Below are 15,874 nucleotides of genomic sequence, written 5' to 3'. Positions count from 1 at the left end.
TATGTAAGTACGTATATGCGAAAGCGCAAGTTCATAAAATATACGACCTGATCCCACACAATTCTGTTTATACATTTAACATATAATTCATGTTGGTACCTCCCAAAGAGCTGCAGTAAATTAGGAACGGCAAGCTAGCAAGAGTATATATCTATTATATTTATCATCGTCATAATAACAAAACGTCTTGGAGACTACAAAAAAAAAAAAATAAAAATATCTATGTGTAGGTATTTTGATTTCCACAGCGTCAAGTGCTATCAAATCTAAAGCTACTCTGGTTGGGACCACCCACAGCATCGGCAATGGATCAGCTTATCAGGGCCAGCAGCTCCGAGGTGCGCTGCAAGCAGCTGCAGCCACAGCCCGTGGCACACACATCGTGTCGCTGGGCGGCAAAGTAAGAAAAAGCATGAAATTAATTTAATCGAACTAGCTGTGAAATTAGTATATGTGACGTACCTCGAACCACTGCATCATGTGCTGCATGTGACCGCCATGGCCGCAGGAGATGCACGCATTGGCCGCGCCGCGTACAGGCAGGCAGCAGAGGATGCAAAACAAAACTGGACGCTTGCAGGGTTCACATTTGGGCGTACGCTTCGGCTTGGCACAGCCGCTGCACTCGGTGACGAACTCAACGCCCTGCGCTGGCGGCGGCGTGTGCAGCGTATGCTTGAGGATTAGGGCACGCTTCGACAGCAGTTGCCAGCCAAACAAGACGTCCGCATAGGCGCGCTTAAACTGATCGAAGAGCGGCATCTTGGCGCGTCTGATCAGCGAACAGGCATACGCATCCGTCTGAACGAGCTTAAAGTCTAAGCAATCCAGAGAATCGGACCAGGAGTTGCTGCGCAATTGCTTCAGCTGTTGCAAATTGCCGCTGGTCGCACGTGCTTGTGACGATGATTTAAAGTCCAGCGGGAGCACCGTATGATACGGCGACAATTGGCTATGCAGCTGTGCGGGCAGCCGTGGACAGCTGTTTACATCCATGACGTCCTTCAACGCAGCTGGACACTTGTCGAAGAGGCAGGCGAGCAGGACGGCTATTTGAATATCACCAGCGCTGGCATAGTGCATGATCAGCGACTCCAGCAGAGATTTCTTAAATGGATCCATATAGAAGAGCAGCTCCGAGCTCATCGACTCGTGCGGCACATGCGGCGTCGCTATCAGCTCTGCCAGCAGCCAAATGGGCAGCAAATCCGAGCGGCCATGTTTGCGGCATATTTCAGCATTGCGTCGACACGTTTCGGCTATGTCGCGTTTATCCAGCGTAAATTCGCGCGCCATCTCCCGATTAATGTGCAGCAATTGGCTCGCATCGTACACATGGACAACGGGCGTGGTGCCATTGATTTGGCGCATTACACGCTGCTTGCCCTGCAAGCGCTTGCAGGCAATCATGCGCTCCTGCAGATAGAACGAGGCGTTCGGATCCCGTTGTGTTTTGGTTGCCATCACATTGCCCAGCAGGCCGCTGCCATTGATAGCGCTCAGGGTGCGCGGCGTGATGGCCTGATGCTGGCGCAGTGTTAAACGTTTTGTGCTCATCACCTGGGCAAAGGTGGTCAGCATGCCGATGGCATTGAAATGTACGCCCGAGGTGCGTGGAAAGGGTATGCAGGCATCGTGCAGTGCACTGGACAACGCGCCTTCCAGCCTGGGCGATTGCAGCAGCAGCTGACTGCGATCCGCGCCGGCACCAGCAACGGCCGTAACACGTTTCTTCATGGCTGCCACCAGGGCGCGCAGGCATTGCTCCAGGCAGCTGCGCGATTTCTTGACACGCTGCAGCGCATTGGTGCGCAGCACCTTGATCAGCACGCTGCTCACATCGCTGGAGAGGGTGGTGCCCTGGCAGAATTGAAAATCGGGCGGCACATTCGGGCTGGGATAGGAGGTGGGGAAGGTCACCTGCAATATGATTGTGTGATCAGCCGCACAGATCTTAAAGCATGCGTAACGCTTTATGGCACACAGCATGTCCACGTCCACATGCGGCATATTGGTATTCAGCAGCGAGAACTCATGCTGCAGCGAACAGGTCGGTTGATCTGTCAGCGAGCGTGCAATATGCGTCTCCTCACGCCGGGCATAGACACCGCCAAAGCTGGGCGAGCGTGCCATCGGCAAGTTAATCGTGCCCGGCTCGAGCGTGGCAGCTATGGGCAGCGAGGCAGCTATCATCGGGCGCGGCTGCAGCGTATGCATAAACTCTGGCGGCGTTAGGGCGCGCAGTTCGTTCAACTCGGTCTCGTAGCGTGGCGAATCGCCCTCCTCATCCTCATCGGGCGAGGGCTCGCATAGTTTCAGCATGGTATCATCGATTTTCCATACGCGCAGCGTACGATCCCGTGACCATGTGACCAATTCCTGCAAATTTAAAGCGGATTCAAAAGGAGCTTTCGTGTGAGCAATTGGCTTACGATTTCTGTAAAGTTCTCGTGGTTGGGGCGCCATGCGAAGTCTAGAATAACATCGGTGTGACCCACAAACGAGCAAATTGGATCCGTTTGCTTGCTATTACTCCAAAGCAGTAAGCTGTTCTCACCGCGACCCAAGTGCGGCACCACAATGCTGACCAAACCGTTGCCAATAGGCTAAAGCAAAAGTGAAACATATGCAAAGGCGATTTCTCGTAAGGCATTGGCAGGCATACCGTGTACCGCGCACGCCACACGGGCGATAGCGTGGTTATGATTTTCTCGGCACGCCTGGGATTGCACACATCAAAGTACTTGACGGTGCCATCCTGACTGGCTGTGGCCAAGCACGTTTCGCGCCTGTGACTCCAATTGATGCCATGCACGCGATTCAGATGCGCTGTAATATAGTGCGTTGGGCAGCTGCCCTTGCGTATGTCCCAAATGCGCAGATCACCGTCATGAGCGGCGGCCAGCAAATTGCCCGAGACGCGATTAAAGCCAACCTGAGTGGCACCCGCTGCAAGCGAACAAAGCAAAGTTTAAGTTTAGCAAGCATAAAATGTTTTACAGAATGGCACTTACACATGCAGACAGCATTAAGGGATAATGCCGGCTTGCGCGGATCGCGCAGATCCCAGATGTGCGAGAAGGTGTCGATCGAGCAGCTAACCAGTAGATTGGGATTCTTGCTGTGCCAGTCAATGTCGGTAACGGTGCGCGTATGGCCACGCAGGGAATTCTCATAGTGCGGCTCGGCGGGACCCCAGCGCACAATGTCAATATTTTGACTAGTCTGGAAAGCATGCAGAAGACATAATGGATGAGAGTTACACATTTCAAAGAATCTGCACTCACCGCAATGGCGCAGTACTCGCGACGACTGGGGCATATGGCAAACTCTGCCACGGACACCTCGTACTTAGACTGGCGCTCGTGACGACGCAACGTTCCATCATCTTGGCCCAAGCGCTGCAATGCCAAATAACCACGACCAGCCAGCAGCACCCATTGGCCCGAGTAGTTCACCGACATGGCCGTTGCCTGTGAATCGCGATGCTCGTAGCATTTGTTGCTTTGTCTTATGATGTACGTCTGTTCCGAGTTGCCGCCGCTTCGTTCGCCGCTGCCGCTGCCAGCGCGTAATGTCTCCGTTGGCGGCATTTGGGTTTTATATGGCTGGCGGGGCTGATGGTCGTGATGTGTGTAGGGGCAACATAAAGTGCGAAATTTAATTAATTTTACTAACTAAAGCACGAAACAAAACGAACTGATAAGAGAAGACGAACACGAACAATAACAATAAGAAGTTATCGCGTTTCGTGTATATCGATACTTAGTATCGCTTAACCCAGGGCTGCACAGCAGTGTATGCACTCCACAATTTTGTTGATGAGCAGAACTTGCCAGAAGTTCAGTGTCAAAAAAAGCTAGATATAGCCATAATTAGCTACTAGAAGCCAAACGAAACTTTAAAATTAGCATAGAGTTTATAGATACCCCTTTCATTCAAAGTTAAATAACAAATGAAAAGCAATGTTAATATTGCTAAAATTTAGATAATAGTAGCTGAAGGACTAACGTAACAAACTTAACTATATTTTAAACGGGACTCGAAACGATAGCATCCAAAATAGAAATATTCCATTTCTAGCTTAAAATAATTGACTTGGCTAATAAATAGCTTTGGGGGCAACACTGTCGGCAAAATGCATGCCGGCTGTTGAATTTCACAAGCAAATCAAATTCGAAAGCTATCGTTATCGTTATCGTTATCGAGCGAGATCGGTTAGCCAGCCAACATCAATAAAAGAGATTTTAAATCAAATTTATGCACATTTTTCGAATGTAAGTGCCGCTTATGAGCCTGCCAAGATGATAGAGAACCTGAACGATGATTGCCAACTGCTCATTGTAAACTATTTGGAGCTCAAGGACCAACTGGCGCTGTGGGAAGCAACCGAAGACATCGCACCCCGATTGAACAGTAATGTGAGCTATGCCTGGCAACACAAATTGAGCTATGTGCTAAGGAAAGAAACACTCGACGAGTTTGGGGAGCATCCGAAACACCTTGAGGCATTCCTGTGCGCCATCAGTCCAAGCGTTCAGCAGCTGGACCTGCAATATATAACGCTGAAGCAATTGAAGCTTTGGGTGGGGCACAGGTTTCCGAGAACGCGAGTGCTGGCCTATACGCTGGATGAGTACGACGAATTGGCCAGAGCTGAGCAAGCATTGGAGCTCTTAGTAGTGCTTTTTCCAGAATTAAACTCTGTCAAACCGTTTGGGCCGTTTAAGGGCAGAATAATTGCCAAATGGACGCAGCTGCGGCAACTGGACTTAAGCGAAAGCTGGCCAATTGATGAAAGCGTATCGATGTGCAAGTTTCCGAAACTGGAACAGCTAACAATTGATTGTGATTTTATAAATAATATTTCCACTGACAGCATACTATGTTTGCCCAAGCTTCGAACGCTCTGCTTCCATCCTGGAGACAAAAGTAATGATATTCTTGGTAAAATTATACAGCAGCGTGCTCTGGACATACATGAGCTCGTCTTCCACGACATCATCTGGGATTGTGCGCTGGCAACACTCCAAAAGGTCAAGAACTTGCGACAGTTGACGCTCATCGAAGATGATGGCTTTAAAGTGTCTCAATTGCAATCTCTAATCTCTGCACTGCCAATTTTGGAGCAATTGAATCTGATCAATTTTCAATTTTGGCGCACAGAGACTGAGCTCTGGCAAACCCTAGCCGGCTGCAGCTCGTTGAGAGTATTAAATATATCGGGCATGCAGCTATATTCCGAATTCTTTGACTTTAGCAGGCGTCCCATGGAGGATGCGCTTAGCAAGCGCCCTGCACCGCTGACATTAAACTGTCACAACACCGGCGACAACGAGCATCTGGTGTGTATATATGCCTTATTCCAGATTATTTTCTTTTAATGAGAAACTGCATCTTTCAGATTCGTCAACATTTCGTACACTCCAATTTAATACTTTCCTTTGAGCAATTAAGTGTGGACTATGTTGATAATGGCTATGTAAAAATAGAGCTTGTGCCTTTGGTGCCATCAAATAGTTGAAGCTAGAAAGTTTTTTAAATGTATTGTTTTATTATAGAAATACTTGTTAAATTTTATATAGATCAGCCGCTGTTTTTTGACAAAACAAAAAAAAGAAGGAATAATATAGCATAGGTAAAAAAGAACATGTAAAATTAAATTATCAAGCGACTGTTTATATTCCATAATATTTTATGATTTGATTGTAAATATGATATTGTTTGTTAAAAAATAAAAATAGAATAAGCAGGCCAGTTAGTCAAGACAGTAACTTTCAGTTGATAAACGGAAAAATTGAAAGTACTTATGGAATTTATGTTCTCATATTGAACCCCCAAGGAAGGCGTCTATATATTGTATTTGTGTATGGAGCTATTTTTATTGTCACTAAATTAATACAAACGTTTGAACTCTCGCAACTAGCCAGAAGACTTGCGAGCTTCTTTGGTAGTTAAGATTCAATTGAATAACTTTATACAAAGTCTGCGCTAAATATTTCATAGAAATAGTTTGGCTTAACTTAAGCATAATAGATCTAAGGCTACGTATGGGGCATAAAAGTCTTTAAATAGGGTTTAACGCTTATCTGTGACAATAGCAGAACATCTTCAAAGACGAATCCTTGATGCAGTAGCTCTGGCTGCCATACAGATTGATCCGACTGATGGTCCCCGTTAGGGTGCTCACATATCCGGTCATGCGCACCGTCGACTCGAAGACAGCCAGACCGGGCTTGGTCTGGAAGCGCAACGTTATGTCCACCGAATAGTCGTTGTTAATATCCTTGACAATCTTCTGGTGTGGCGCCGCGATGAACGCCTGCAGTATGGAGTTCAAATAGAGCGTGCGGCACTGCGTATGGGCCGATAGACGATCATTGATCAAACGCACCAAGTAGCGTGCGGCACGCTGGACGCGCTCATTGTTGGTGGGCATCTCCTTGCGCTGATGGCAGGTGCACCAGTGGGGCGCAATGCTCGCCTGGTCGCAGTTGCGTTCCGCCGGCACCGGCAGGAACAGGCTTATGCCACGCGGCAGCGTGCTATCGATGTCCCGGAGCTCGGCGACATTCTGTTGCAGCTGATCCGCCTGCAGATTGCGCATGTCGAGCAACTGCAGCAACGTGGCATGCAAATCGAAGGGTGTGATCAAGCGCTTGGCATTCAGCTCCAGATTGGCTATGGCCAGCGGATAGCGCTGCTTTAGCCAGGCGGGATACAGTGCTATGAGCAGCGGCTGGCGCTCCTCCATCATGCCCTGATAGGTTCTGCGAAAAGAGCCCCAGCGCAGGCCATGATCTGACATAAGCAACACTAGTGTCCGATTCAGCACGCCCGACTCGTGCAGCTGTTGGAGGTTCAATGCCAGCTGCGAATCCAGCATGCGCGGCGCATTGAAATAGTCATGGGTGAGCGCCACCGACCAGAAGAACGAGAAGAAAAGATCACGGCGCATTCGCGGCACAAACTTCCGCATATACTCGAACATTACATCCGCTGTGCGCCGGCCGCCCATGCACAGCTGTATATTGGTGTCCTTGTTGGTGGCTATCTGCTCCTCCATTTCCAGCAGCATGGGACGCAAATAGTAATCCGTTGGCGGTTCGCGAAAGCCGCTGCGTCCAAAATTGAACAGGCCGAGCAGGCCAACATCCTCGGCAAAGATCGTCTTGTAGCCGGCCTGCTTGTAGCGCTTCCAGAGGAATCGGCAGCCATCATAGCTGGGACGCGCCAATGGCGCCACACACGATATATTCAGCTCCTGATCGTCCAGGCCGCTCAGCAGCGGCACCAAGTTGGGGAACGTATTGTCGCCCACCTTGTTGTAGCCCCAGAATTCCACATGCGAGAGCTTCTGCTGTATATAGGCCGCCGTGCGGCGCATTTGCCGATGGAAGTTCAGGTGCGAGACGCTATCAATGCCCAGCACCATCACAGAGAGGCGATCTTGGGGCTCCTGTGCAGTTGAATTATCAAGGCTGATGCGCTTGAATAATTTCTTTCGTTTCTTCTCCGGCTTGTCCACCACAAAGAAGTGACAATCTTTGTAGATAATGGAACCCGCCAGATTCTGGCATTCCATGCACATAAATTCCAAATCCTTTGGCAGTTGCATCGTTGGGGCCAGCTTGATGGGCACCGGCGACAGCAGCTCGTTCTTGTTGTCCGTCCGCCGTCGCACCTCCCTATAGCTGCAGCTGATCTTGGCCAGATCCTTGATCTTATAATATTTCAGCTGCTCCTTGGCGTCCATGTTGAGCAGCAGCTGGCCGGCAATCACATCGCTTGTGCGCGTCAAGGGCTTGCGGCATTTGAATGACGTCGGATTGAACATGAACTGGGCTATGTTCTCGTCGAACACCTCGAAGTAGGGCATACGGCAGCCGGGCGTGTCTATAAAGTATGCCTGGCTCACATTGTGCTCGTAATCGATGCGCGATATAAAATCAAAGCGATCGCGCAGTCGCAGCAGCTGCGTCCTCAGATTGTAGTCCACAAACAGATAGGAGAAGACGCACACGCAGAATATGATAATCACAATCTTCTTGAATTGGCCACGATTCTTGGTCATGTTATAGTATCGATAATAATGCTGTAGATCACGTTTTGTCATATACTTCGGATCCAGCAGATATTTGCTTCTGTAATTATATAGATCGTATTAATTTTTTTTTTTTTTTTTGATATTTTCAAACATTTTTTATCAAAGCATGCTTTTTGCGAATGTTCTTATTCGAAAGCTTCTAAAGCTGCCAAAGAAAGTAATTATTGAAATGAAAGCTTAGAAGGAAACATATAAAATTACAAAAAATTTTATAAAAATTATTTTTTTATTTCATTTTTAATCTGCACCTACTTAGTTTTGACGGTTGAGAGAGAAATAAACCAAAACCTAAATTCTTAGACATGCTTTAAATATTTTAATTGTAAAAAAACAATTGTAAAGAAAATTTGTTAAATTGTGTTTAGCCAAAGCTAGATTCTGTCTACCCTTGCACAGCTCTTAAATGCCGGCCAGGCAGAGTTCATTGTCTTGGGAAGTTGTGTCTCAAGCAGCTGCCTATAGCTTGTAATATTTTTTGCTGACTATCATTAATTAAAACTACAAAAAAAACATAAAGGACAGCAGCAACAACATACACAGACACACACACAAATACACACACACACACACACACAGTCCTCACACTCTTGAGCATCTCTTAGTGCGGCAGGCACGGACAAGTCTTTGGCGTCCTTTTTATGGGCACAAGGACGTGACGTTGTCAATGTTTTTTTATTTTTTTTTATTTTTTATTATTTATTTGCTTACTTTTGTAATAAAAGTGTGAGAAATAGAGTCTAACTGACTTGTGCATGTGCAACCAGCAACAAGCTCAAGCGCATGCATTGCAAATTTATGGCTGAATTTAGAGCGAGAAGCGAAGAAAGAAGCAAATGAGGAAATGCTGTAAACAGTGGCGAGTGTGCCTATGTGGTAGGAAGAGCTAATAGAAATAAAATAAAACTTGTATATAAGATAATAGCGATATTCTCTCGAACAAATTAAAAACGGCCGACAGAGTGTGCTCAAAGAGAGAAGCGTCAAGTAAGGCTTTGACTACTGGAGCTTCGCTAAACGCTTCTTCCTTCACTTTGAATATGCATCAGGGTAGATAAGTCAAAGGCAATAACAGTGTGAAGCTATTAGATAGGACTTTTGCTCTGCCCTCGCGACGCTTCTCTCTCTAGAAGGTAGGACTTCTTGGCAAAGTGAGAAGCGATATACAAAGCGAAGGGTAACAGTACATTGGTAAAATTCAAATTAATTGCGAGAAGCGTTACGTTTTTACAGCCTCAAAGCATTCTCTCAACGCTTCTTTCTTTGTTATTAATCAGCTCAAAAGTATGCAACGTTTATTAAGGCCGACTACAAAGTCGGTTTGTTTGAGTGGGAAGCTCGTAAGGACAATTATTGCTTCTCTTTTATCCGTTCGCCAGCTTTATGGGCTTAAGAAGAAATCCCGTCTGGCAGAGATTTGTGTGTATTTCAGTTTTTTCTCAATTGATGCTTCAAATTGCATTTTGGCCTGGATAAACAAACAGAGGAAGCTCGACGTGCAAATGGCATACGAATTGGTCCTTTAAGCAAACAAGCGACTGCACACACACACACATCTATATCTACACACGCACACACTCACACATACTTACTCATAGCTCATATCGCCGTATTTTCGGTTATCCTTTGTGGTATAGTAGGCACGCATTTTAGCACCTTTAATTGAAACAAATCCTGACACTCACACAGCTGCCGCAATTGGTTTAAGTCCTTGACATTTTGTTGTGCCTTTCGTCCTGTTTATTTGTTTTGATTTAACGCTAATTGTTTGTGTGCCACATTTTATGGCCAACGCTTTTGTGCACATTCAATACAACATTTTCCACACAACTGCGCCTGGTTAGCCACCACACCCCCCCCGCCTGTCCAGCAGCGAGAGCTGACAACACGAGTCTTCAATTTTTATCGGAAATCGTTTACCTGGAGCAGCTGCTGGCGTCTCGGCTGCCAGCCCACCAAACACTGGATGCTGTGTGCTACCAGGCCGCCCTCTAGACGCCACAGCAATCGCTCTCTCTCTCTCTCTCTCTCCCACACTCTCCAATGCGCTCTCGCTCGCTGTTGTTTTGACAGTTTGCTGGGCTGACAGCAGTGTTGGATACTGCGCAGGACCGCCATTTTGACAGCTGCCAGGGATGCTGTAAAAGTGTTTACACTGCAAGAAATAGTGCATGTACAAAGAATAATTAGCAATAAAGTGTAGCGTAATTTGTTGATTTGCATGGCACTTAAGCTATTTTTCTTAGGCATAGTAAAAACTTCTTTTTGATATTTATTTAGTTTAATATTATTTTTATTACTTAAAAGTTTAAGTTTCCCGTGTGGTTGGCGGGCAACAGAATACCTCCACAGCATGTCCCCGCTTGTCGTAGAAGGCGACTAAAAGAGACACACGCTCGAATGGGCGTGGCCAATTTGTTGTTGTTTTTAAACATAAATTAACTTTTGTATTTTGAGCCAAACGAATATTCGAGATATCCAATGCTTCGTATCAAGGAAAAAATATCATTGTTGAGAAGAAAATTATTCAAAAGGATTGATAATTCAATACAAAATTATGAATTAAATTAAAACGAGAATAAATGCAGATTATAGTTAATAATTCCTTACGAGACGAAAAAATGCCAAATAAACTAATACTCGAATCGTTCATTTTTGTGCAGGGTATTAAAAAAAGGACACCCCAGGGTGCCTACGTATGTTGTATATGCTAACATTAATAGATCGAAACGGAGTCGCATGCTAAAAAGTAACACTTGTTGCTCGTTTTTATTGTGAAGGGTGTGGGGCTTGTTTGGGCTTTTAATTATGATTTGCATGTTGTGATTTAATTAATAAAGTTAAGTGTGGGCAAACGAATGGCTTTAGCGGGGTCAAGGAACGCATCAAATGTTTTATGGCCAAATGGAACTGGCCGACAGCCGCCCGCTGTGCAGGTCTAAATGTTCTAGAAATGATATACGGACGCACTTAGAGATCGGGCAAAGCATTTGGTTGCGCCTCAGAATTGGCTACGATTTAAGTGGACCGCAAGCAAAGGGTTATTTTTGTGGCAAGCGTGGGTTGTTTTGGGCCTGGTCCAATTCATGAATGGACGGCTTTGTGCAGTTCCGCAGACATGCAAATCCTTCAACTTAGCCTTGGCATAAAGGACATCCAGCAGCGTTGCGCACTTTTGCTCATTAGCCAAAGATGAAAGCACGCAGGATCAATTGCCTGCAACATGTGGGTGTGTGTGTCCTTGTGTGTGTGTGTGTGTGTGTGTGTGTGTTAATAACACACTGCTGCAGGTCAAACATGGCATTTTTATGTTCAATAATTACAACAACAACAAGAAGCTAAAGCGTAGCCAACGTAAATCACAGCCTGAAAAGAGCATTTCACTGTTGCCCCGCCCCTGTTGCCCCTGATGCCCCTGATGCCACTGATGAAGCGCCCGCCCACGCGGCGTCCACTTGAGTTGCCCTCGCAGACGATTAACAAGCGTTTGTAATGTTTCATTATTGTAAAAAAAGAAGAAAATATGTGTAATATGTGTAAAAAAGAAAAAAAAATAAAGTCGCAACAAAAATCGTCTATAAAAGCGGGCAGCGCATAAAGCGAACGTTTCAGTTGAAATTTCAAAGTGTGCACGGCCAGCGGAAAAGTGCATCCAGCCAAAAATCTCAGAAGTGCCAGCAATTAGTCTAGTTACTCCCAGCATTCAATTCGTCCCTCAACAGCACCAAAGAAACATGCTGCTGCGGCGCTTGGAGAGCCAAAAGCAGCGACGCCAACGCCGCCTGCTGCTGGAGAGGAGCAGCGGGGGCAACAGGAGCAGCAGGTGTCGGGCTAACTATTTGCCCGGCCTGCTGATTGTGCTGCTCGTGCTGCTGCAGAACTTTGAGCTGCACATGTGCCGGCAATTGATGGGCGCCGCTGTCCACAGGCGCAAGGACATGGATATCGATGAGCAGCTGCTGCCCACCTCCATGGAGAAGCGAGCTATCGCTGCGACGACCGTTAGCCAGCCGGAAGAGATTTTCAGTGCGCCCAACGATGCGGCTGACATGAGCTATGATGAGTACCCGGTGAGTGATGCTTCCCAGCGGTACCTTCCCTTACCTGTCCTGCCCCTAAAATGCCCTCACACAGCGATTGAAACACTGCGTGGGCCTTGGTCAAGCCCAAAATGCGTCTCGTTTTACACACAAAATTTGTAATTGTATATTTTCTTGCATTTGATTGCTTGCCCTGCAGGTGAATTGCTTGCTTTGATATTGCAAAGGGACCTAGCCCTACCCTGCTTCTGCTCCTGCCCCTGCCCCTGCCCCTACCCCTATTTCGCCTACACCAAATTCTGTTCTCGCAGCTGACGTCACATTGTTTGAGATTGTGTACAAAAACAGCAACAACAAGAAAAATACTTTTACAAAAATGTCAAGTCTACAAATTTGTACTGTGGGCGTTGAGTAAATTGCGTATACGCGATGTAAATGAAATTGCGCATACGCAAGGTATGCCAGCTGAAATTGCCGAAAACTATTCAAGAGTTGTCTAAGCTGGGTTTTGACGTCGTTTTAAATATATTAAAATTATCATTATTGTTTTGTGCACCTATTGAATGGAATTTTTTCTTTTTCAACTTAGTTTGATTATCCTTAAGCATGTTGTTCGCATATTTTCATTAGGCTCACTTTACGACGCTTTGGTCAAATAATTGAATCTTATTTGCAAAAAGTTTCAATTTTCGTTTACACAATAACACAATCTTGAAGGTGCGTCTCTTTGCCTGCTTCATTGTCCAACTTATCTGAAAATAAATATTGTGGAGAGCTTTTATTTTGTATAAGATCAGATATTTGTTAAGGGAACTGCCTAAATTCGATTGGAGTATTATTTCTTTCGCATATCTAGACATGGGAGAGTTCAACAAACCTCACGATGTCCTTCGATAAAGTTCTCTACAGATTGATTCTCAATAAAAATTGCAGTCTTAATATGAGTTAATATAACTCCCACAGATGGTTGTGCCCAAGCGGGCTGCCTTATTGCTGGATCGGCTGATGGTTGCGCTGCATCATGCGCTGGAGAACGAGCGGGACGGTCATCGCATTGGTGATTTCTATGCCAACAAGAATATGATGCAACTGAAGCCCAACGAGTACAAGAATGCGCTGGAACCGCTGCAGGCGACGGAGGAAGGTAAGCAGAGCTATACTTGAGATATTCTTTGAGCTATGATTTTGTGGACAAAACAGGTGCCCAAATGCCGATGAGCAGCCATAGCTTTCACATGTATAGCGATGATGATCCTGGCGTGATGCTGGATTATGATTTCAAAGATATAAATCAAATAAATCGCGCGACTGGCGAAACAGTAAGTTGGATATTGAAACCAAAATATGCAATTAAAGATATCAATTAGCATGGAAAATGGTGTAAGAAAATTTCAGTTAATGGCAAAGAGCTTTCAGAGAAGAGCCGGCGGCATTGGCCCTGCAGCATCATTAGCAACAGCAGCAGCTGGCAACGCAGCGGCACATGCAACAAACGGCGGCAAAGCGTCAGCGGCTGCAGCAGCTGGAGCTGGCCCGGGTCCCGGCGCCAGGCGCATCCATCATCACGTTGCCAACGGAGGTGGCCGCATGTATTGGCGCTGCTATTTCAATGCCGTCAGCTGTTTTTAAACCAGCCAACAACAACAACAACCATCTACCCAATTCAATACAATTAGCAACGGGCTCGGCTCGACACCAACAACAATTGCATTTCGATTGGGTCATTTTTGGCTGGCCATGAAAGTTGTTCGCGTGATTAACTGAAATCATCTGTAAACATGAATTGTAAACTCAAATTTTTGTAATTATTATTATTATATATATACATAATTTATCTGAATCGTATACAACCTATCGCTGCAAGTGTGCGTAATAAATAAACTAGAAGTCAACCTGAGCTGCTGCTGCTTCATTAATAAAAGAAGTCTCTCTATAGATATATATATATATAAATCATTTGCATAATCCACAGTAGCTGGCGGATTTGTTGCCGTGCGGCCTGCAACAGGCGTACACTAATTCGCACTAATATTGATTGGCATGCTCATAAAAGTTAACACACACACACGTACTCACACACACACAGCCATAATCCACCCATCCATTGAGCTTTATTTTACACGTGCAACGCTTCATATTTGTGGCCTTATCGGTGCGTCCAACTCTGGGTGCAAAACCATAATACTCTTTGTTGTACTTAGTTGAGATTGGCCCAAACGGAAGTAGCACTTAGTTATATAGCACACACACACACACACACATATACAGTTGCTATGCTTTCAATTTGCATTTGTACTTTTTTTTCTCATTCAGAAGAGATGGCATACCAAATTTTTTCGCTTTAGCTGAAATAGTCTCTGAGTTCAATGTGCACATAGGATAGTAAATGCCCTTCCAAGATTTTAAATCAATTTGTTGACCTTGTCAAAACTCAGGTGATGTAATATTCTATTCAAGACATTTTATCATTTTTCTTGAGATTTTCCCGAATTGATTCTAAGACAATAAACATTGCTATGCATACAAGATTTTTCATTAGTTCTTGTATGTCGAATGCCGAGTTTTCTTGATAATTTTCAGATTTTATTTTTCAAAACATGTTAGTCAAGATTCATTTTATTTTATTCATAGCCCGAGTTCCGCCATATATTGAGATAATTTTTTTATTTCAATTTTAATTTTTATATACTTTTTTATATTTTGTATTTTGTATTTTATATTTCATAATTGTCTATTATATTATTATTTTATTTTCTCGCTTATCTTGGAATATATTTCTTCTCCTGATTTTTTTTCAATATTAAAGCTCAAGCACAAAGAAAACTCTTTCTATCTATATTTAAACTCTAAGAATTTTCTATTATATTTTTTTGCTAACTAAATATTTGTTGCTTGGCAATTGATGCAAATGACGTACGCTCTTCAAGCCAAGGCAAATTGCCTGGCCAACTATTTGGCTTTGTGCAGGAGCCAATGCATATCATTATGGCCAGCCAGTAAAGGAATACAAAATGCAGTCCCGATCGGTATTTTTTTTTTAATTTTATTTTTTGTGCATGCAACTCACGTAGTTGACACAACGGGCAAGTTTAATTGGCTGTTGGCAAGCGAGTGTCAAGTTTTATTGGCCAAATTAATGATGTTGCATTCCAAATTGATGTGCATTAAAGAGCGGCGTCTTTTTGCTTAATTGATGAAAAAGTGCTGCGAAAAAAAAAACAAGAGAAAACAAAAAACAGAAAACAGAAATAAAATAATAATCGAGTTCGTTTTGCTTATCGGCAGGCACACACGTAGAGCGGCTGCTCGTAAATCAAAGTGCTGGCCGCATGACGTCACCGAAGGCAGCGCCGACAAGTATGCAACAAGTTTTGCCAATCAACAGGTGAGTTTCTTATACTCACCACACACGCATGGTTATCAAGCTGTGCGCGCGTGTGGTGAATAATCTGGCACGTTGCTCATACGCAGCGTTGGCAACGATACACGACAACAACAACAACAACAACAACAACAACAACAACAATTGTTGCAGCTGGGCGGCAACATCATGTAGTCACACGCCTAAGCCAACTTTAGCTCCTGCCCCTGCCCCTGCCGCTGCCGCTGCCGCTGACCCCACCTTTACCATACCAATGGGCCACACTTCTGCGCCTAGCCTAACACCGTTCCTGCTTCCTGCTGCTGGCGTCGCTGTCGCTGTCGCCGTCTCCGCTGCCGTCGCTGCCGC

The 15,874-nt window shown here is 45.2% G+C and overlaps 4 protein-coding genes across 5 annotated transcripts; 2 read left to right on the top strand and 2 right to left on the bottom strand.

Moving 5' to 3' along the window:
* Nucleotides 1–135: 135 nt before the first annotated feature.
* On the bottom strand, nucleotides 136–3,736 carry Wdr59 (WD repeat domain 59). Its single transcript, XM_002051730.3, has 6 exons — nucleotides 3,288–3,736; nucleotides 3,015–3,225; nucleotides 2,666–2,949; nucleotides 2,433–2,606; nucleotides 463–2,379; nucleotides 136–388 (listed from the first exon to the last, which is right to left on the bottom strand). Exons 1-6 carry the CDS (start codon nucleotides 3,591–3,593, stop codon nucleotides 311–313), a joined length of 2,970 nt encoding a protein of 989 aa, XP_002051766.1. The 5' UTR covers nucleotides 3,594–3,736; the 3' UTR covers nucleotides 136–310.
* A 451-nt stretch (nucleotides 3,737–4,187) lies between these two features.
* On the top strand, nucleotides 4,188–5,691 carry LOC6627805 (uncharacterized). The gene is made up of 2 exons (XM_002051731.4): nucleotides 4,188–5,345; nucleotides 5,405–5,691. Exons 1-2 carry the CDS (start codon nucleotides 4,305–4,307, stop codon nucleotides 5,522–5,524), a joined length of 1,161 nt encoding a protein of 386 aa, XP_002051767.1. The 5' UTR covers nucleotides 4,188–4,304; the 3' UTR covers nucleotides 5,525–5,691.
* A 166-nt stretch (nucleotides 5,692–5,857) lies between these two features.
* Nucleotides 5,858–10,052, bottom strand: LOC6627806 (uncharacterized). The gene is made up of 2 exons (XM_002051732.4): nucleotides 9,697–10,052; nucleotides 5,858–8,144 (listed from the first exon to the last, which is right to left on the bottom strand). The coding sequence occupies exons 1-2, from the start codon at nucleotides 9,750–9,752 to the stop codon at nucleotides 6,086–6,088; spliced, it is 2,115 nt and encodes a 704-aa protein (XP_002051768.1). The 5' UTR covers nucleotides 9,753–10,052; the 3' UTR covers nucleotides 5,858–6,085.
* A 1,675-nt stretch (nucleotides 10,053–11,727) lies between these two features.
* Nucleotides 11,728–14,034, top strand: AstCC (Allatostatin double C). Of its 2 annotated transcripts, none has more exons than XM_070209186.1 (4): nucleotides 11,728–12,174; nucleotides 13,108–13,288; nucleotides 13,345–13,463; nucleotides 13,561–14,034. In XM_070209186.1, exons 1-4 carry the CDS (start codon nucleotides 11,839–11,841, stop codon nucleotides 13,771–13,773), a joined length of 849 nt encoding a protein of 282 aa, XP_070065287.1. In that variant the 5' UTR covers nucleotides 11,728–11,838; the 3' UTR covers nucleotides 13,774–14,034. The 2 variants fall into 2 exon arrangements, with proteins under 2 accessions (XP_070065287.1, XP_032294269.1); XM_032438378.2 differs by having other exon boundaries at nucleotides 13,540–14,034.
* Nucleotides 14,035–15,874: the final 1,840 nt, after the last annotated feature.

Source organism: Drosophila virilis, chromosome 4, assembly GCF_030788295.1.
Source record: "Drosophila virilis strain 15010-1051.87 chromosome 4, Dvir_AGI_RSII-ME, whole genome shotgun sequence".
NCBI classification, from domain to species: domain Eukaryota; kingdom Metazoa; phylum Arthropoda; class Insecta; order Diptera; family Drosophilidae; genus Drosophila; species Drosophila virilis.
This window is presented reverse-complemented; position numbering and strand designations above follow the sequence as displayed.